The sequence below is a fragment of the Dunckerocampus dactyliophorus genome, chromosome 2 (assembly GCF_027744805.1).
Source record: "Dunckerocampus dactyliophorus isolate RoL2022-P2 chromosome 2, RoL_Ddac_1.1, whole genome shotgun sequence".
Taxonomy (NCBI): domain Eukaryota; kingdom Metazoa; phylum Chordata; class Actinopteri; order Syngnathiformes; family Syngnathidae; genus Dunckerocampus; species Dunckerocampus dactyliophorus.
In genome coordinates this window covers 35638340-35661719 of record NC_072820.1, presented here as the reverse complement: position 1 = coordinate 35661719, position 23380 = coordinate 35638340, and the positions used below count along the sequence as shown (strand labels likewise).

Genomic DNA, 23380 nt, shown 5'->3' with positions numbered 1-23380 from the left:
TTTGATGATCTGAGTACTAAGTAAGTGTGCAAAAATAAAATCAAAGAAATCCGGAAGGGGACAAACACTTTTTCACACCACTGTATGTACTGCTGTTGTTGTGCCTAGTTTCAATTATTAGACATCACAGTGTGTGCTTCCATTTACCGCATTTCCTCAAATGGTGGCCAATGGCAGTTATTTAAAAAAATACTTGCAAGAAGTAAGGCGTTTATTAGAGGTGAGGCGTTTTATTGTAGAAATGCATTGTTAAATACTTTATTATTCTAAGAATTATTACTTCCTAACATGCGCTCTTATTTTGGTAGGCTGCACTTCCTGCTGGAGGTAAGATGCAGCAGCTTTATCCCAGTGGAAATATGTGCAGCTGTTGGCAACTGCAATTAGGTGGGTTTCTAAGCTTTCCAGGACTACGTGCTGTGTTTTCACAGTGCCTTATCCCTCTGTAACTTTTTCTTGTTTGTTCCTGCACAACTGTGAGTACCTGCACTTGATCGTGCTAATTAAGATTTTTATTTGCACGATGCTGCCTGTGTCTCTGCATACTGGCGGTCAAGCATTCGACAGATCCACCACGTATAGTAACAGAATGAACCAGCCAATAATGATCCCCACGGAGACAGCAGAAGGGATTTTTTTTTAACATGGCCACTCAGTACGAGCGTATGTTGCGTGACCATGAGGCACCTGGTGGTCTCATGGAGGGCTGCAGGAAGCTTAAGGCCCAGGTTGCTCAGCTGAACAAGTGTGTCGAATTCAAGACCCACCTCCAGCCCCTTCTGCACCCTTCTGGCTCTCCTGCGGACGTCTGGAATCCATCCCTTGAGGAAGGGGCTAGGGTCGGGCGGCCTCAGCCGAATAGCTGCTTCCGGGTCCGGCTGCCCAGACAACACTTCACCAGCTCCAAGCGCAGCTGAGGGCAAGTGTGCACCCTTGGCTGCTCCACGCACGGCCGAGGGCAAGTCTCCACCCGATCCAGCACTCCAGGATGAGGCCAGGTCGCCGACAGCTTTGCGGTTCGGGCCGGACCGTCTCCAGCTCTGGCTTCACGGACCTGACCTTCACGGATCTCGCCCGTCATTCTCACCACCTACAGCGCTTCCCGACTTGTCCCTGCTGACTGGACCGTTGCGGGACCCAGTGTCGCCACTGGATGCTGGCAGTGTGACTTTTTTGTTAGCAACGGTTTTGTGATGCAAATGTATTACTTTTCTGAACTTCTTTTGAGAAGCCAATTTCCTTACTTAAGTGACCCTAGCAACTAACCAGAAGAGTTGCTCATTACCGAAATCCGAGCAGAACTCCGCTCATGGAACAAAGTGGGGGGTAAGTCACTGTTGATACATTACAAAATCCAAACTATCCCTTTAAGTACAAAAAAAGTGTTGTTGCTTCACGTCATGAACTCCACTATAGAAATGTGTGTTTTTCTACTCTTCCCTTGTTGAAAGCTTTTTAATATGTTGCCTTGACTTCGGCTGCATTGCCTTTTGCAAAATCATTTTCATTTCTTGTATATCAGGAATGTTTGATAGCAAATGCTAACTGGACGTAATACATTAATTGTGTGTCTAATGAACACTACGTAGCTATTTTGTCTGACATATTACTTACTTATGTACACAACTATTATGGAATTATGTGTAATTATCTTTATTGCCATATTGAATTGAATTGTGAATTATTTGTGAATAATATAAACTACTTTGATTACCTGTAAACTTTGAAACTGTGAATGTCAAATATTAATCATTAGTATTTAGTATAGTAGTTTAAAAGTTTACCGGTTACATTTTATACAGTATATACTGTATATGTTAGATGTTTTATAGTAAGAGATAGATCATATCGACTTGCATGATGAAAAACTGTGTACACTCCGATATGCATGTACAATGTACATCAATACTATACTGATATTTATAAAGACAGTAAAGATATATTTTCTATATTTATAGTAGGAGGTAGATCTTTGGGACTTGGTCATTTTAATAGTAGCTCGCAGGCTGAAAAGGTGCGAGCACCCCTGATATAGAGGCAATTATTGAAGGTCATGTTTTTTTTTTCAACTGGAAGATATACAGATATCAGTAATTAAAGATGACAGGAGAATATTTAAAAAAAAATACCCATGTACAGGTGGCCTCAGATTACAAAAGAAAAATACAAAAATAAGTTGGAAAAGGTTTTAAACTTCAGATGGCCAACATGTAAACAATTCCGCCTTCTATTTTCTGGGCATCCTGCAACAGAGATGATGTTTTTACAGTGGGAAATGACACTTTTACTGTCAAAATTTTGTTTTTCACATGAACCAATGTCATTGTTGTGTCCTTACCCACTGTAGATTCAGTGTGTAAGACGGCATGCAAACGTGAAGTTACAACAGATAGAGCACTGCTGTGAGTCAGGTGAAGAACGTCATTGGTAGGTGGCGCTCAGTCTGAGCTAATAATGGTTTGGTCATGGGTGGAGTTTAATCCTTTTATTTAGAATGCATGCTGCCGTTCTTCATCTTATATCAAAAAACAGCATTCAAAATGTGCTATGGTAAAGGTTTCCCCTTAAAAGAAGTCCTGCTGTGCATTTTCTGTCCAACTCCAACCATGTCAAAGCGGCACGAGCCCTTCAATGACGCTTCGCTTGACCCAACCGTAAATGAAAGCCCTTTCTTCTTGCTTTTTTTTTTTTGGCTCTGACTTGTGAACATTAGCCGAATGGCAAGTCAGTGAAATATTGATGATGAATTTCTAGGTCTCAATGTTTCTCAAAAAAAATATATATATATATAAAATAATATATATATATATATATATATATATATATATAGATATATAGATAGATATATAGATATATAGATATATATATAGATATATGTAAACATAAACTGGGTCAGGAAGATTTTTAGACCGCATTGCATCTACAGGAAGTTACAGGTGGGTGCAACATACAGGATAACCGTTGCTATCAGAATCTTCTATTTAATGAAAAAATAGAAAATGAAATGTTAAATAAAAGAAGCTGTCTCGCTTCATCTCAGCTTCCTGCTGCGTCAGTTACAGAAACTTAAAAAAAAATGCTAACCTTCATTTGTCAATATTAAAACAAAAACACGAGCAAAAATATGACATTTTAATTAGACGTGGCTGTGCAATGTGAAAGACCCAGGTCACAGGTATTCACAAATATGTACATCTGGAAAATTTTTCGAAATGGGTGTTTTTTCTGTATTATGGAGAATTTGAAACACTTGTCAAGTGTGATGGGTAGAGGTGTCACAAGATCTTGTGTCACGAGATTAAAACATGACAATATTTCTCACTCAGAATACAACTGTCTCGTGGGCACCAGGCCTGGGACGATAACAAATTAATTAATTAATCACACAATAAATAAAAATGAACTCTATCTATCTGTCTATCTATCTATCTATCTACTGTACGTCCTCTCAAGATCCCTGTAAATGCACTTCTGCCACCTAGTGGCCGTTTTTATGGCATTAAAATTGCTCTCAAGCCTAATCCATTCGTGAGGAGTTGCATCAGCACCTCCTCTAGCCTCTTGCACAAACCCCCCCAAAAAAAACGTATAAATACGTTGTTGGGATCGGGTGTTCGGGTTTATAAAAACATATAACTATGTTTTTGACATTGAATGAGTTATTATATTGCCATGTGCATGCGTGTCTGTTTTCCTCGTCTCTCGCCTCCAAACAGCCAGGAAGAGTGTTCACTCGGTGCACTGGTTTCAGCACCTTGGCCCGTTTGTTCCCAAAGAACAACAGCATGAACAGACTGAGCCCTTTTGTCAGTCATACAGTTTCTTTTTGTCGGCGGCTGGAGGCAGGCCCGGTAGCTTATACACACAGAATAAGGGCTGCGCAAAATTCTGAATTGAATTGAGAATGATTTTTAAATGCCAATTCAATTATTGAATTTGAATTGTGGTTGCAAACAGGAAGCAGAATTGAAATTCAATTTCGAATTGCAGGAAGTAGAATTGAAATTTAATTAAATTCAAAGAAGTTCATGATGCATAATTAAGGTGTATGTAACAATGAAGCTTTACAGTATATATTTATTGTATGGGCTTGATGTGCACAATACTTCATTAAGTACAGTAATTGTTTTTTTTTATCACAAATTGACATTGAAAACCTACTCAGATAAAACAGAACATTAAAATTGTCAAACTTTCAAATTGTTGGATAGGGGGACAGAACAGCATTTCACCTCCCAGAATACCTTGGTACAACGTACAACTACAAATTCTGCCTTTACTAAAATGATAATTCTCACGGAGGTGTTGATTGAATATCATGACAGTTTCAGAAGAAGAGTAAAGTCCAAACATTTCACTATTACTTATTATTTAACGACAATAACGACAATAAGCCTTTGTCAATTGCCTTAAAGGTTGTCGCATATATGTTTTTAGGTTGCCATATGAACAGTATTTAACTTATTTTTGCACTTGCATGGCAATTAACGTCAGAAAATGACATGGCACCTTTGTCTATTGGCTTAAAAATGGCTTAAAAATTAAAACTGGCTATTGTACTGTTTTTACACTTTAATATTAACAGTGGTTAACTTATTCTTACACTGGTATGACAGTTACGTATGATTAAAAAATGACAGGAAGCTTTTGTCAATTTTTTTTTAGGTTTTCATATTAAGAATATTTAATTCAGGGGGGTCCAAAGTGTGGCCCGTGGGGGCATTTAAAGCCCAATTTTATTGGCCCACGACACACTTAAAGAAATAATAATAATAATGGGGAAAATAGATCAAAAATGTGCAATGTAAATAGATGAATGAGAAATGCTGATGCTAATAGGTAATAACACAATGCTTTGTCTTTCTCAATTTACAAATAATCATTTTTTCAGCCTTTTTCCAAAATGTGAAAATATATATATAAATATCAAAGTGGACCCCCACATCCTTTCATTTTTCAGTATGCGGACCTCGGCGGAAAAATTTTGGACACCCCAATTACATTTATTTTTACACTTTTTAAACAATTAAGTAAAGGTGTCACAAGATCTCGAGTCACAAGATCTCGTGAGATTAAAACTTGACAGGATTTCTCATTCAGAAAGAAAACTGTTTCGTGGGCACTCGGCCTGGGACAATAATTGCTTTATCCAAGTCTTTAAAATGTCTGTCCAAACATTTGGAGTAGACTAGTGAATTAAATTGATCATAATTATAAATAATTGAAGGCCAAAGCTGGTTTATACTTTGACTTCTCATAAACTGCGAAACTTTCCAACATTAAGGAGTATGCCTAATGTTAGTGTCTGTCAGTGTCATTTGGTAGAGAAATGTATGTTATAATAGTATCTCATTTTCACTGATATGTGATAAGAATGGATTTATCTGAATTGCATTGAATTCAATTCAACTTCCTGTAATGCAAATTCAATTCAACATCCTGTGGGGTTGAGTCCAATTCAAATTCATCCATCGAATTGAAATTCTGAATTTTGCACAGGCCTGCACAGAGTGCAGAAGAATGTAACGTAGTAGAAATTAAATTAGTAGATTGCAATATATTTTTCATATTTTTTCATTGTAGTTTTCTTAAAAGTAACTTTAAAATCTCGTCTCATTCTCGTAGACCTGATCTTGTGTACATTAGTACCTCGCATAACGTAAACCTCCTTTTACGTAAATTCCACTGAACGTAAAGAATTTATGTAAAGTTTTTGCATCGCATTACGTAAGAAATTCCATACAACGTAAAGCGTCAAGTCGGTGCAAGTTCAGAAATTCGATTTGAATAGCTCGCGCGACAGAGAGAGGGAAACATTTTCCATGACTAACAGAGTACACTTGGTGACGCCTTCTGACGCTTCACGCTCTCATTGGCTGATTATCGGGGCACCGCCTACGCTCTCATCTCACTGGCTGATTATCGGGACATCGCCTACGCTCTCATCTCATTGGCTGACTTATACAGCGCGTACGTGAGTTTGTGTGAGAGACAGGCTTCCCCCTTCAACCTCCCTTCCTCATCGTAGTCGCCCTTAAACTAGTTGATTGTTTTTGTTTTTCAGTTTTATTCATTTACAGTAATCTTATTTATTACCTTATTTTATATTGGAATGTTACTCTACTATGTTTATGCTAACGTTTTCTTATATTTTCCCGCCATATTTGGTGGACTTTGAATATTTTGAAGGGCCAACGGGGTGAGTTTTTTGGAACGGATTAGGATATTTACATGTATTTTACGCTTCGTATAACGTAAAAACCCTATAACGTAAACGTTCTCGGAATGGATTATTTACGTTGTAGGGGCGTCTACTGTATTGTCTCGTCTCATGAACTCAATGTCTTGTGACACCCCTAGTGATGAGTCAAATATGAAAAATGAAACATATATGCATATTAGATTGTGGAACTGAAAGGTGGTCCGGTCATACGTTTTTATGTACTGTATGTATAACAGTACACATCAAAATAAAGAAATGTTTCCTTGAATGAACACAAAAGCCACTGCAGTCTATGACAGTCGACTCATCGCCGCCTATTTCTAACAAACGTCAACAGGGCTTTGGTGCCCTGGGCTTCTTTATCAGGGGACCGAGTCGCTCGTGGTTCATTGATGACATAATCATATTCATACTTTGCTTTACACAATGAAGGGGAGTGCGTACATACAGTACATACAGTACTCATATGCAGTACCTACCTACAGTCAAGACTTTAAGATACACTTGCACTGCAGTGGCGGCCTGGAGATGGGATGGAAGAATGAGCATTAATCACAGAAGATTATGGAAGATTATGGGGGAAAAAGGAAGCACAATGAGGAAAGGAAGGGAGGAAATGACTGCAAATAATCTGACCAGACTCTTAAAGCAAAATAAAAAATAGTTTGAAGTGAAACAATCACATAATCCTTCAAATAGCATCCTGGGGTTTTTATTTAGTTAACAGCATTGACTATCAGGCAGTTATTAACGGTAAGGCAACCACTGTGTAGTCATTTTTTTTCCAAATAAATGTTAATAAATAAATAAATACAACTGAATAGGGGCAATATGCAAGATAAGACTGCATGTTCTTTATCACTTTAATCGTCTTTTGGAAGGTTTTTTTTAACAGTCTTGGCATAAACTATATAGAAATATGCAGTGTAACTTTTTTTCTAAAGGGGTGGACTTTTTCATGAGGTGTATCTTGGAAGTGAGTTCTTCAAGTAGACAGGTGCGGTGTCGACTGGAGCAGAGGTCACTTTGTGAGGAAATACAGTAGTTGTGTGCAACGTCTTTGAGTCATGCATTAGAAAGTCTACTTCCAATTAAGTGGTATTTAGCAGTGTAAGTATGCTATGTCCTGCTGCTGAAGTCTGTTGCAGAGAGGGCCACATGCTGGATCATTCTTACATGGGATCAATTTCCTGTTAAAGATGCTGCGACTCCTGTTACCCTTAATTAGATGAATTGATCCGCGCGTGACCACCACCGTCCACCGTAGAGCCACAGCGGGCTTGTAGCAGGAGCAGGAAATGTGACTTTATTAGGCACACCTCATGTGGCGATTGAATACTGTGCTGACACGGCATGTTTCAGTTGCTGACACTAAAGGTCATATTTATCGTTATCTTATGGCAGGGGTGTCCAAACTTTTTCCTTTGAGGACCACATACTGAAAAATAAAAGAATGCAGGGGCCACTGTGATATTTTGTAAAGTAACACATGTAGATATGCTAAGAAGTTATACTGTATATGTACTTTGTCATATAGGTAAAAAAGCATATTAGTAGTATGAACTTGAATATTTTTTTCCTCTAATATTTCAACTTTATGCTACTAAAATGATAGTTTTTCCACGTAATATTACAAGTTTATCCTCATAAAATTGTGACTTCTCATTAGAATACAACTTTTTCTGTTAATATTTGGACTTTATACTCGTAAAATTGCAGCTGTTTTTTGTGCTGTTGGTTGTTGTTTGTTTTAATTTTGAATTATTTCAACTTTTTTCTTGTAAATTTTCTTCTCATAATATTATGACTTTGCCCCCATAATATTTTGACCTTATTCCAATTATATTATAACGGCTTCCCCAAACTAATTTCCAAATATTAATGCAAACCCATTCATAAATTATGTTGTTGTTTTTTTTGCTTCTCATAATATTATGACTTTAAAAAATATTTTTTTTACATTAATATTTCAACTTTATACTACTAAAATGATGTAATTTTTTCTCATAATATTACGACTTCTGGTTAGATTACAACTTCTTTTTTTCTGACTTTGTACTTGTGAAATTACTGCTGAATTTTCTATTTTTGCTGCTGCTGCTGTTTGTTTTTTGTTTCCTTGTTAAATTCTATTTTGAATGTGGCACGGGCCAACAAAAAAACTGCTGCAGGCCCTAAATGGTCCCCGGGCCTCACTTTGGACACCCTTGTCATAAAGGCTTGCACTGCCTGGATGTGCTGCCCCTGACAAGACTATGTTGCATTTGGACTTTCCATGGAACTAAAAATTGTGATGGCACCCTGCGATGACTTGTGATGAAGAGAATTGCATCAAGTATTGCCATGGTGACCGCAGATCCTCTCTCATGTTGTGTTAGCTCTCACGCCTGTGCTAATTACTGTTCAGAGAGCTTGTAGAGACTTTATTAGAACTAGAACATTCCTCTGTGGCACTGATTCTCAAAATGTGGTACGAGTACCACTGGGGTATATGGAGTGATACTCAAATTCAAATACAAATGAAATTATACAGTACTTTGCTGAAGAAGTACATTTAACTCACCTCATAGGCCACAAGTCAATTTCCTGCAAGTACAAGCCACATCTTTGAAGCAAAACTGTGACGGTAAAAAATTAATTATGCTTCTCACCGATAGGGAGAAGCAAAAAAAGGTGGATTTCTCTAATCCTTATTACTCTGACTTAATTTGAAAAACAAAATGTTAACACCTAAAAATACTGTAGTACAACTTTTTGAACTTTCAAACTTTCTAAAAAATATATATTTTTAATAAATATTCATTATATCTATATCATACTACCGCAGATCCCAGCCTATTAGCAAACGTATTTTCTCTGCTTTAAATTGTAAATACAGATGTCCCTCACCACATCGCTGTTCAGATTTTTCAGCTTCACTCTATCACGGGGTTGTCAAAATATATTAATGAACAAATCATTGCTGTTTTGTGGTTCTCTACGACCTGTTTTTAGTCAACGCTTAGGGTTTAGGGTTTAGGGTTATACTTGTATGCATATTTAAGCAAATCTTACATATTTCTTGCGTAAATTAAATGAATTACATGTAATTTATTTTAAATGTAAATTAACTAAAATACAAATATATAAGGCATTCAGAAGACATATTCAAAGACATGATATGTAGTGTTCTACACTGGTCACTAGGTGTCAGTAATGTTACTGTTCGGTGAGACATAATCACCAGACATGATTGCCAGAACAACAGGCTTCTATGGCAGGTTTGAATTGTCTCACAACAGGCACAATAATCCCTGATAAAAAAAAAGGGTGTAAACAGGTTTTCTCTGCTCTAACTATAAAAATATTTCATCCACAAATAAGGAATCCTGCTTTGCAGAAATTCACTTATCACGGTCAGGTCTGGAACCAGTTAACCGCGATACTGTAATTTCTTTTTTATATGGTAACGTAAATAGAAAGTTTAATGGCGCTATCCACAGGAGAGAGAAAAAAAAGAGTGTGTCAACTATGAATCCAGCAGAGGGCACTGTCTCAAAAGTCAGTTCACTTAAATTTTCCAGCAGGAAGATGTTTTGACAAGACGTGGTGTTCTGTAATTGCATGTTTTGTATGTACAGTACTGAATACAGTGTTCCCTTGCTCCATCGCGGTTCACCTTTTGCAGACTCGCTGTTTCGCTGATTTTTTTCAGTGCAATTTTAGCCCTTTTTTTTTCAGCTTATGAACGCTCTTACAGGCTGTTAGGATTTGTGCGCCGCTCTGCCGCTCTCTCTCTCGCTCTCTGCTCTTTTGCAGCACTCCTCCTCCGCAACCGAGGTCCTAATTGACACACCTGCAGCCCATCAGGAGCGTTCTCGTCTTAAGCAGAAAGCTCCTGCATGGTGGTGCCAGATTGTTGCCAACAACCCGTAACTCAGGCTCTACTCCACAGTATCTTCTACCTGTTGCTTCACTCAGCATTCCTCTCCAGCCTTGCGCTGCGTTTTTTGTTTTTTGCCACACTTGCCTACTGCAGTGTGTTTGTCCTTTTGTTTCCAGCCCGCCCTGTCTTTTGCAGTGCTGCCTTGTTAGCTTAGGATATGGTATTGCCGTTCCAACACTCCCTTTTTGGTAGCTCCTTTTGTGAGTATTAGTATTTTTCCTCGTGTATCTCCAGGTATTTTTAGTTGCACTTTTCCTTGTTTGTACTTTTGCATCCTCTGTTTGTATTTTGCTATTGTGTGTAATGAATATTATCACACACAGCCGCTGTCTCACGCATCTTAGGATCCTAGTTCCAGCCCTGGGCTGAACCCTGACACAGGCCAAGCCTGGCCCTTTAAGAAGAATTGCATTGTGGGAAGTTGAGTGTTGTAGTTTTGTGTTCAGCACGAGGCGGCGGTGTCTCTCTATTCTTGCTCTTCTGTCTGCACCGCCCTTTGTCCTCTGCGTCCTGATTGGCTGTAGACCATTGTCAATCAATCTCCTTCGTGCCATCTCTTGTTGTGGTCATGGCTAGTAAACTAGTTAACTGTGTGAGCTGCTTGCTAACTGCCAATACAATAGAAGAAACAGAAGAAGCTAAATGCGTGTTACTCTGAACGCTGTATGGTTGCTGTGCAAGTTTTCTCCTCGACGAAAATCCACAATGTCGACAAAACGTTCTACACCCAAAAGGAAGAGGAAGCCAGCCATCACACAAAAAGTTGGACTTCTGGACATGTTAAAGGAAGGTAGACGTTGCGGCTGTAGGGCGCCATTACGGAAAACTGTAAATGAATCTTCGGTTCATGGAGGACGAGGAGGAGGAGTAAAATACGACAACAGCAATATGTTTTAACAAGGATGCAAAAAGGCTACAGTACAGCGGAATGGCGCCAGGACGAAATGGCACAAAGGAGTGAAATACGAGTGAGTCATAATTTCTTGTGTCCAACCTAGTAGGTTCATCATTAAATTCAAATGAAATTTGAACTTTGAGAATGTTTAAACAAGAAAGAAATGTGAGAAAATGTTAATGCCTGTCTGAGAAAAGTGTATAAAGTATAGGTGAGGGGCTTTACAACCTTAAAACATATGTCATCATTGTAAAAAAAATAAAGTTGGCTACCTTGCAGATTTCACTTATTGCGGGCTATTTTGGGAACCTATCCCCGGCGATAAACGAGGGAACACTGTACTGTATATAAAGTATGTATGCCTGTTATTGTTTTCAATGTGTAAAACTGAATTTAAAATGTGTTTAATAACAGTGAGAGGCATATTATAGGTTTATAGTATCGGCATTTTTAGAACTTTTTATGGGTGAGTTAATTATTCATGTTTTTTCACCATTGGCTATACTATATACTGTACAGTACAGTGTTGTGAAAAAGTGTTTGCCCCCTTCCTGATTTCTTATTTTTAGGCATGTTTGTCACACTTAAATGTTTCAGATCATCAAACAAATTGAAATATTAGTCAGTGACAACACAACTGAACACAAAACATAGTTTTCAAATTAAACTTTATATTATTAAGGGAGAAAAAAATCCAAACCTGTTTACTGTTACCTGTTCTTTACTGTTCCTTGGTATTACCATATCTAACATATTGTGTGGATGTGTGGAAATATGGGGTAATAATAATAAAAGCAATCTTCACAAAAAAATCCTGAAGGAGAATGTCCGGCCATCTGTTCGTGACCTCAAGCTGAAACCAACTTGGGTTCTGCAGCAGAACAATGATCCAAAACACACCAGCAAGTCCACCTCTGAATGGCTGAAGAAAAACAAAATGAAGACTTTGGAGTGGCCTAGTCAAAGTCCTGACCTGAATCCTATTGAGATGCTGTGGCATGACCTTAAAAAGGTGCTTCATGCTGGAAAACCCTCCAATGTGGCTGAATTACAACAATTGTGGGCCAAAATTCCTCCACAGCACTGTAAGAGACTCATTGCAAGTTATCACAAACACTTGATTGCAGTTGTTGCTGCTAAGGGTGGCTCAACAAGTTATTAGGTTTAGGGGTCAATCACTTTTTCACACAGGGCCATGTAGGTTTGGAATTTTTTTCCCTTAATAATAAAAAGTTTCATGTAAAAACTGTATTTTGTGTTCAGTTTTCTGGTCATTGACTAATATTTAAATTTGTTGAAACATTTAAGTGTGACAAACATGCAAAAAAATAAGAAATCAGGAAGGGGGCAAACACTTTTTCACACCAATGTATACTGTGATATATATATATATATGATATATATGATATATATATATATGCTGCCGATTCTGATACTGATCATCCAGGACTGAAATCGTCCGCTACCGATACCATTACCGATCACAAGGATTAACATACATTTAAAAATTTATTTATGATGAGTGCTTTTGGCCAGGGTGAAAAGTCAGGACAATTCCAAGGTCCCTTGACTGCCGGGGGGGGGGCAAAAAATAGGTAATTACTAATAAAATTAGAAATTAATTCATAAAGGGGGGAGGGGGCGCGATGTGATTTTTTTTCAGGGAACCCAGAATTCCTGGCTGCACCCCTGCTATCCGATATATCATATGATATACTATAAGATATGAAAAAAGTAACCATAAAATCACCTTAATTTAAACAAAAACTTACTATTTGAGGACAACATCCAAAGGATGAGAAGCCTTCAAGGAGACCTTGGCAAACCCAGTGTCTTCCACCGCTGAGAAAGGCTGCTCATCTCGTCCAATTAATTCAATTATTTTTCAGGTTATCACGCGGATATGGGCGAGTGTTAGCAACATGGCCACGTTAGCTGCTGTGACCGTGAGCCTCCAAAACTCACCATAATACGAGTGTTGTTCTTCAAATGCTTTTAACGTGCTACCCTCACCAGGTATTTTTCGTGGCATGTGTTAGCAGTTAGGTTCCGGACGTGATTGTTTTTGTTTTGAAGGAAGTGTGAGGACGACCTTGCCAAAGACGTTAGTTAGGTCAAGACACTACACTGCACGAAAGGGTCGCTGAGGGCTGCAATAGTGCAAGCCACAGGTGATTGGCTTTTGTGATCGCTTTTGTTATCAGTAAAAATTGAACAAATTATAATAAACAAGTAGTTTACAATATTTAAAGTGTGTAGACGTTTTTTGGGACACCCTGTATATACAGTATATCTGATGTGGTACCGATCCTTTATGAAATAGCTCTTCAAAGCATTAAAAATAATGCAACCAAATTATTGCTGGATTTACTTTTTTGTTACACAGCATAACCAAAAATATTGTTTGGCTTTTGTAACAAACCTCTGTGAGTCAGGCCCATAATCCAATAAAAGTCCATCCAATAAGAGATAAAATTGGAAAAAATGAACGTGCAAAATACTAATAAATACTACTAAAAAATACTAATACAACAACCAGTGGTGAGAGCAGCACTTTCCGTGCGAGCAGTGGTGGAGCCCGACATTTTTCATGCCAAGGTGAGACCATTACTCACATAGAGGTGGCAATAAATTGATACCTGAAATGTCTAGATGGCCAATGAGGTGGCCGGAGAGTGACCATGGGTGGCCACAGCCGCCACATAGGTCCGCCACAGCAGTCCAGGCACAGTGATGGGGAACTACCGCTGTAGCTACGGAGCCGACTACCCAACGTCCAATTTGAAACTAACTTCACCATGGTACACCGCGGACATGTCTGCATGGTGGTGTTGCGTTTTCTTCTTCTTGCGGGTAGCGAGAGTCGAGTGGCAACAGGCTTTGAGGCGCATTACCGCACTTACCATGTTGGAGTGTGGCCCAGAGTTACGAACATTATACGGCAACCAGATCGGCCCAATCTTGTGGCGGAAGTCGATATTATATTTTATTTTTCAATTATTTTAAAGAAATCTGGCTCAGAATAAGTCATATTTGCAGAAAGAATTGTGATGAGGTGATATGACAATGGAGACAAGTGTTACAAGCTAATTGAAACAAAAACAATAATACTGTAGTTGGTTGGAGTCTCTTACAAATGCTAATAATGAATAATTAAACGTGTGTAGACACCATAGATATGTTGCAATGGCCAATAAAAATGCTGGTCTTGAAGAAAACAAATCTATCAGTAGTCAGTGTGAATTGTTGAAAATGTGTAATATCCGGGTGGTGCGTGTATTCTATAAAATGTAAAAAAAAAATACTAACAATTACGTATGTTGTTTCTACAATTTTGGTGTTATTTAATGTTGGATGTGCTATATGGTAAGTCATGTTAAAACTCAAAGCAGAACACAACAGGAACAACAACAATGAAAAAAAATCGAAATACACGTAACTTAGTCTTTATAAAATCTACAACACACAAACGGAACACACCATACAAAAAACCCTGTAAATAATCACACAGAAAGAAAACAAGAAAATAATACAATGACACACAGGTTGCACACAAATAATGACAACGCAAAGAGAAAGAAGGGGAAAGACACACAGACAGAGCTAACAAGATGGAGGTCCTTGTTGCAGAAGGTATCCAGTAGTGGTCAACAATCATATAGGGAGCATTGAACCTACTGTACGTTAGCCATGCATATATTTGCATTTAGAGCACAGGAAGCCAGATGGCCCACAATCAAACTTGAAGAAACATTTAAAGCTTTTTCAAAAAATAAAAGACACCTTGAAAAGCGTTTATCTACAAAATAAATGAAACCTGCAGCACACAAGGATAACTTGGAATCCCTCTTTAAAAACAGGACTATTCATGTGAACACCATTTTTTTTAAATGTACCATATGATACTTTTTTGCATCTTTGTTTAATTGATTAAATATAGTTCTGTGGTGACATGTTTGCTGTCCCTTAATTAAAAATCCTGATTTGCTTTAAAGAGGGATTTTTTTGCGCTTATCTGTACAAAAATATCATCAATACTGTCATGTAGCAATGTCTGCTTACCTTGTTGTACCTTTTTTTTTAATTTATTTCTACCTGCCCGTGTGTGTAGTCTGGTAATGTATGTCTTTCAGTGACCAAGTGTAGCGCCCAGCTTGTATTTTATTTTTTTCATAGCCAGCAACACAGGAAGCAAAGAAGCTTTTGGGGCTGCGCTGTAGGCACTGAAAGCTCCTTCACACCGGGTCTGAGGAATAGTATTTCTGAAGCATTACACGCCAACAACACTGCATTAGATCTTTTTTGACAGCACAGAACCGTGCTGAGGTGGTGCATTCAGTGACTTTAGCTTGTCGTCAGCGTGTTGTGTTTCAAGAAGTACTGTCCCCTTTGAGCTTTGTGTCTCTCCTCACCCCACAGACCATGGGCCTTGGAACATTAGCAGCTTTGAACAACACGGCACTCAAAGTCCCACCTCAATGGACTGATAGAGCAAACAAAATGTGAGCAAGGGACTTTTTATACACAATGGGAGTGATCTTCCCATAGTGTAAGCTATTGTAACAATGCTGTGCAAAAGTCTGAGGCCACCATTATTGACGTTTTATCAAAGTAAGCTGTAATGACCACATGTCAAAAAGTATTTGGCTAAATTAATCAAATATAGATCATAAATATTAATAAAAATTAATATAATAATACAAATTCCAGTTGGATTTAAGTGACTGAAGAGAAGATTGTCAGCTTTAATCGAGGTTTCACAAAAAACATGATCATTTAGGAATTACAACCATTATATCCAAAAATAAAATTAAACAATGTATAAAAGTATAAAAGATTAAAAGCTATTTAATGTGACCTTATAAATAAAATTAAGAAATGTATAAAAGTATTAATGTTTAAAAACTATTTGTGACCTTAAACTATACTTTTTGTAATGCATTTAGAATTTGTATTAAATTCAATTAATTAATTTAATTTTTTATTTAATTTCAATTTTATTTTATTTCCCTTTGACGATTGGTGTAATAATTATTTATTTTAAATTTTATTATATTTTGTGTTATACTACAGTGGTACCTCTGTATTTGTTATTTGTACTAAAAGTTTAAACAAAAAACAAAACGTGCAAAAACTCCAATTAATCTGTTCCAGACACTAAAAATAATTCAAATATTAAATTTATAATTAAAAAACCAGGACAGTGTACAAAAACTAAGGCAAAATGTCGATGAAAAATTTGGACAAAAACTGGAAACAAAACGAACAAAAACCCAGGTTTGACTGTATTACTGTTAGTATAAAATATAAAAATATATATAATAAATGTCAAATAATATTTTATATGATTATTTTAAAATATATATCATTTATAATGTATATTTCTAAAATAATAACATATTTTTAATTGTATTTAATATGTTAATAATTAAACCAATGAATGAAATGTAGTTCAAAAACATTTAATTAAAACGAGGGGAATGAAATAAAAACAATAGTATGTAGATTTTTTGGCATCCAGTTGCAGCATCCACAATTTATGTTATTTTGTAACCTGTCTACCTTGTTATTTGAACCTATTTTATAGGTATAGGCAATTTACTATATAAAAATATGAGAAAAATTAATTCAAACAGGACACTAGTTTACTTTTGCCCAGTGTGTCTGCCATGGCCAGGTGCCCCAATACTTTTGCGTTTGTGTACAGCTAACCTGTGCCAGAGTGCATGCACAAATAAACATTTTTTTTAATTTAAGGCACAATATTGTTATATTCCTGGAATATTTATTTTGGGGGGGGGGGTTTTGCTTGTTTTTACCAAGCCTGAGATCTGTTGGGGGAGGGGATTCACTCGGCTAAACACATTTTTGTAAAAAAGAGGTTAAAAGACAAACAAAAAGTAAGCCACACACACGACAACACGAACACAACACTCAGACAGCAATCGAGAGGACAGAGACACGGTGTGCGCGTAAAAAACATGTAGGAATGAAAGAGCCCACATACACACGCGTGATATGACACAACCTGAAGGGAGAGACAACAACAACAACAACAAGAGGCACGTCAGATGACAACAACGTGAACCGCTGTTTCCCCCCGTTTTCTTCTTCTTCTTCTTCTTCTTCTTATTCAACTAGGGTCTTTTTGCACTGTACAGTATGCATATTTTAAGCTTTTGTCACTTACACACACACACAAGATCACAAAGATGTTTGTGTAGCACATTGTGTCAAATATTTGCGCACATAAGAGAGCAAACCATATGCAGCTTGTGGGATTGGGCTTAGGTTAGGTTATTTCATATGGTGAGGTTAATGTTTATATTCAACCTAACCTTAGCTCAAGAGCTTGCACACTTCAGGACACAGGGACGTCTCATGACGAGTGACTGTGTGTACATGTGTGTCTGACATTGCCTTTGTATAGAAGTGGTGCTGCGGCACTGCAATAGCATGCTATATGATGGAGATGGAGTTGTATGGAAGTGTAGCTACTGCACCTACAGGCTTTTACTCTATTATTTTGATTTAATTTTCTGCATTGTTACCTCTGGTCTATGGTTTGATCCAGGAGGAGGTGGAGTTTGCATTGAGGTCCTGCTGTAACAGAGACCCTTCCATCTTATACCAATCCTCAGTCAGAGGGGAGTCTGGGCTGGGTGCCAGGGCTGCTGCCTCTAGTTTGTTGTCAACAAGGGGGGTGTTGAAAAGTTTGGAGGGAGTGTGAGGGAGTGTTTGGGTGCAGGTTGGCGGTAGCAGTGATCGGTGGTGGTTTGATTGCGATGAGTAGTGGATGGGTGAAGGTGTTAGGTTGTCATGAGCACAAACATGATGGTAGAAATTAAAAGGGGAAGGAAGTGTATAGATGTTGCACAATGTGGCACACAAGGGATGGAAATGGATGTATGGATTTATTTAAGGGGAATGAGGGGCAGGTTAGGGTGGGGGGGGGGGAATTAAAAGGGGCAATAAGAAGGGTCAGGAGAGAAAGAGAGAGAAATGACCAGAAGTAAATTAATGCATGGTCAACTGTCTGAGTCCAGAAGACAGAGAAAGACTGTTCATGAGCATGGATGGACACGCAACCAAACACACAGACACCATGGAAAGATGGACAACAGAAAGTCAAATCAAGACAAATAAATCAATAAGGAGACGTAAACTTTGAGGCCAGACAGAATTAATCAAACCAAGCGCTGATGACACACATGGATGTAAAGAGGCGGGAACAAACATGAGCAGAGCACAAGAGCTGAAGTGTGCATGTGAGTCTACTTCTCCCATGTGTGCTCTCCTGTCTATATGAGGCCATCCCTCTTAAGTGTGTGCTTGTTGGACTCTTTACATAACATGTTTGCGTCCGTGTTTTTCCCGTACCTTTCCGCACATTCCCATCTGTGGCTCGGAATTCCCTGGTGTTAAGCAGGAAGCAGGCGCGGTCCTGCTGGTAGCGTTCCCGGGTAGGACCCCGCCCGATGGGGCTCCTCTCGTCTGGGCTGAGCACCTGGTCGATGGTGGGGCAGTCTTCATTGGCCAACGCAGCCGAGGCTGCATCGCCGTTCTGTTTGGAATCTGCGCAGGGAATGGGATCGTGGGCATCATGTCAGAGGCAATGTCAGCATTTTTATAGCAGTTATTAGACAGCCAAAATGTAATCAAGCGCTTCATCAGCCATAATAATGACTGAAACTGTTTAAAGCAACATTACGTAATAATTGTAAGCTTCAAAATCCTACCGAACCTGTACAGTTAGCTTGTAATGAGGAAAACAGTGATTCTGTTCTTGCCCTGGCAACCCGGGATCACCCTACTTGAGTAGTCAACAATATTGGTGGACCAACCAGGATGCTAGCATCAATGTTAATGTTAGCATTCAGTTGTGGACTCGCTGCACTTTAAAATGACTGCATTTATTGAAGCACATAATTGCATTTACCTTAATTAGTTGAGCGATTAACATTTTTTATGACACAGAACAGTAGGGGGAGCCCTGGAATTTGTTCAAAGTTCAAACTGTATTACAGTTGCCCCTTACTACATCAAAGTTTGACCACTATATTGCCTTTTTTGGAAAAATTTATTAATAAATGATCACTGTTTCATGGTTGAATACCGCCTATTATTAGTCAAAACATATGCATATATACTCAAATTGTACGTATCCTTGGCTAAAATGAAGTATTTTCAATTCTAAATATGGCTAAATGAAGAAAAATACAAATATAAGACATTTAGAAGATGCTATATGTAGTGTAATATCTGTGATGTGTGCACCTTTAAGAGGCAGGCCCTGGGAAGTGACGTGTGTGACGTCAGCTAGCTACTGTGGAGTTGCTGAATGTTAGCATGGGTAGCAGTGTGGTGATAGTGCCAGTGACTGGCGTGAGTTGTGGCTGACAGCAGCTCCTGTGTGAATGTTCGTTGTGCTATTGCTGTAGTATTCTACTACACTGGCTACTAGGTGTCAGGGACAGTATATTGAGACAATAGCCACAAGTATCCTGTTAATGCTAACGTGTGAGTCTATGTAATGTCTTATTTATATTATTTTCTATTATTATGTCAACTATGTTGGGTAATACAATTGTAAAGGTGACTATAAGAGTGTTATTTCCCGTCTAGAGGTTTCTAATAATGCTAAAATCCATATTTAGAAGGCTTTCTACGCTGTAACTACAAAACTATTCCATTTATAAATAAGGAATCCTAATTTACTTATTGTGGTCGGGTCTGGAACCAAATAACCTCAATATAACAACACACCTCAATAAATGAGTTTTGCTTTAGGCAGCATTACATGTGACTTTAACTTTTGGCAACTCTTGGTAATATATGGTACATTTCAAGTAACAATGACATATAATGAATAGAATAGCATATAATGAACGATCACTGTCAGTTTTCCTCTTCAAAATGGTTAGAAACTGCAAAAATTTGTCAGAACGAGTCAGGCTAACAAACAACAACAATGGAGGAGAATGAAGGTGTCCTTCTACTTACTTCTAAGCATGTGGCTGTTGGCCACGGTTAGGATAGTAATTTTTATTCAATAGGAGAGTGTCACTGCAGCAAAATGGAGACTGTGGAGTATAAATACTGCAGCATCCAGCGCTAAAACAAAGTCATCTAACATTAGCGTGTGTGTTTATCATTTTCATTTCTTGCTCTGAATTAGAAGAGTCATTTTTTCAGAGAGGAATCTATGGGTCGCTGCAGCAAAGTGGAGACTGTGGAGTATACTGTAAATACTCTAGCGTTCAGAGCTAAGACACAGCAACAGCTAAAGTTAGTATGTTTGGGTTATTTACTATTAGAAGACACGTTTTATCCGAGAGGAGAGTGAGGGCAGCAAGAAAATGTCCCACTATTGCAGTGCCCAGAGTAAGGCAGAGAAACCGTTAACGTTAGCATGTGTGTTAGTATTAGAAGACTATTTTTATCCATGAGAATACTGACGGCAGCAAGGAAAAGTATGTGTGTTTATAGTTGTCATTTCTGGACATACAGGTATATTCTCAAATTTTCCAAGTCAACAGCAACTGGAGCCATGTTGAGCTGAATAAGTATTACATTACATCCAGTATTACATTCGTAGTCCTGAACTTTGATGAAGTAGAAGAAAGCTAAGCAAACAAAATGTCATAAAAGCACTGATGAAGCCAATATTTTCCAGCTCCCTGATGACCACCATGATGCATTAAAGGTGCATTATCGCTACATGTCACCGACGCATCAAAGAGCCAACAAAGAGCCCGATTACCTCCCTTCCTGATTTTACTGATGACGGCACTAGGAAAATATGTGAAGTCAGCGCAATTTGAGAGGCATTAAGTTGTTTTAATAGATAATTGAGTTCAGTTCCTGTCCTCCCACGTAGTGTTTGTTCCTGGCTGGCAGATGGGTGCCTGAAGGCAACCATGGACCTAGCAGTTGATAATAAATTACACAAGAGTTCTGATCAGTGTGAAGGTTTCTCCAGTGTGGGTCCAACACAATCAACTGTACAACATTCGTTGATACCTCCTGTGACATTCTAACCCCACTACCCTTGACATCGTATTAGTCCAGTCAGTCAAAAAAAGAAACATCTCACCTCTGTTGATCTCTATAATTTCTTCCTGGGCGAGAGGACAGTCACCCCCAATGCCTCCAGAACCCATCACGCCGCCTAGGACATTCCCCAAGAGCCTTTGCGGCGATGCAGTAGCCATGGCCAGGGCGTCCGGCTTGCAGTAGTTGGGAGACCCCGGCTGGGGTGCTCTGGGAATGTGTTTGTTCTTCTTTTTGGGCAGCTTCTGTTTGGCCATGGCCAGAGAGTAGTACATGCCGAAATTGTTGACAATTACAGGAACGGGCATAGCGATGGTCAGCACACCAGCCAAGGCACACAGAGCGCCCACCAACATCCCCGACCACGTCTCCGGGTACATATCTCCGTAGCCCAGGGTGGTCATGGTCACCACGGCCCACCAGAAACCAATGGGGATATTCTTGAAGTTGGTGTGGGCGCTCGCCGTCGGGTCATCCGGGTCAGCGCCGATTCTCTCGGCATAGTAGATCATGGTGGCGAAAATGAGGACACCGAGGGCTAAGAAGATGATGAGCAGGAGGAATTCATTGGTGCTAGCGCGAAGGGTGTGTCCAAGGACACGCAGGCCTACAAAGTGGCGGGTCAGCTTGAAGATTCGGAGAATGCGGACGAAACGCACGACCCGGAGAAACCCCAGGACGTCCTTGGCAGCTTTGGAGGACAGACCACTCAAGCCCACCTCCAGATAGAAGGGCAGAATGGCGACAAAGTCGATGATGTTGAGGGTGCTTTTGAAGAACTCGAACTTGTCTGGGCAGAAGATGACTCGCAGCAGGACCTCGATGGTGAACCAGATGACGCACACGCCCTCCACGTATGTCAGCCAGCTGTCGGTTACCACCTCGTAGACAATCTCCTCGCGCGTCACGTTGCCCACCGTGACATTCTCCGTCTTGTTGAGGATGGTGTTGAAGGCCTCATGCGTCTCCATGCAGAAAGTGGAGATGGAGATGAGGATGAAGAATAGGGAACCAAACGCCACATACTGCAACCAAAGGAAGAGGACACAACAGCAAAGTGTTGGTTTGCTTATGAAACAACAACAAACAAACAACTCAGATAAAACAATTGGAAAATTACGTGTAACAGAAAAACAGTATATTATTAATATGTTATATTTTTAACTATAACTTTGATCATATTAAATCAATAATAAGAGCCTATAATATCACATTTGGAGGGTGTATACCATATATACATGTGTATATACTGTCAAAAAGGAAAAAAAAACCCTCTTCTAGTCTTGAACTGTGACACAAAAGTGTGAAAATATGTCAAAACATGCACCTCTACTGTGTTGCCTGTGGTATTATTTTTCTGACAGATACACGGTGGCGCTGTTATTAAACCCCATAAGTCAGTGACTCGCACAGCTCACACAAGCTCTACACAACACTCTCTGTAACTTTAAGGTGTTGATTCGAATCACCGTCAAATTTTTAGGGGACTGAGCACAAGCACATGTGTGTAAAATTTGAGCAAGGTGTGTTGAAAAACATGGCCACCATCAGTAGGTCTTTGGGACTTAGCAACTAATTGCCCATACGTCACTGAGCATTTGTCTAATGATTATGAAACGACTATGAAATTTTGACCACAACACATGGAGGGTGCCACAAATGTCATGTGACAAAATGAGGTGTCCTAATTTGTTTGTACACAGTATGAAGGTTGTTTTTGGTCTTGAGGGATGTCTCACTATCCCACACTGTGAAAAACGCCTGTTATATATAGCCTTTGTATTATATACACATGGGATACTCGTCTCAGTTACTTAATATAGGGGCATTATACATTAAACATAAGCATGGTGCCAAAAAAGTGGCTCAGGTGAAAGGGATGTGAGTCAGAGAGAGAAACGTATCCAAGAGATAAGTCAATTCTCTGCACTTTAATTTAATTAGATCGCAGGTAGTGTCTGAGTTTTGAGGTCCGGGTGGAGTTCTACAAAGTGGATAAGATAAGTAAGAAAAAAGGAAAAGGTGAAACAATCAGGATCCTGTGGACAGGAGAAAGGGTTTTGAGGTAACTGTTCAAACTTTTAGCGCACTAAAACGTTAAACAACCCCCCCAAAAAAACATGCTGTTTTACTAGTAATGTTAAAGATCTTCCTTTTCCAGACATGTATACTTTTCCCTTTGCTCACAAGAGCAATTTTGCAGGCTTTAGCCCAAGCAATTGTCAATGAATCAATTCCACTGTGTGTGTGTGTGTGTACGCTTTGTTACTGCACAATCTTTCCC

The 23380-nt window shown here is 38.9% G+C and overlaps 1 protein-coding gene across 10 annotated transcripts in view; it reads right to left on the bottom strand.

Annotated features, from left to right (window-relative positions):
- Positions 1 to 23380, bottom strand: part of kcnc3b (potassium voltage-gated channel, Shaw-related subfamily, member 3b) — a 74325-nt gene that overhangs the window by 15432 nt on the left and 35513 nt on the right. For 2 of the 10 annotated variants that reach the window (XR_008566489.1, XR_008566487.1), the window contains exons 3-6: positions 21140 to 22121; positions 18424 to 18618; positions 17595 to 17723; positions 6703 to 6745 (exon numbers count right to left, since the gene is read on the bottom strand). Coding sequence is in view for 5 of the 10 variants with exons in the window: in XM_054756685.1 (XP_054612660.1) it covers positions 17602 to 17723; positions 18424 to 18618; positions 21140 to 22121 (1299 nt within the window). In the remaining 5 variants the exon portion in view is untranslated. Of the gene's footprint in view, positions 1 to 6702; positions 17072 to 17594; positions 17724 to 18423; positions 18619 to 21139; positions 22122 to 23380 lie in introns of all 10 variants that reach the window. The other 8 variants (XR_008566485.1, XR_008566484.1, XM_054756662.1 and 5 more) reach the window with 6 other exon arrangements.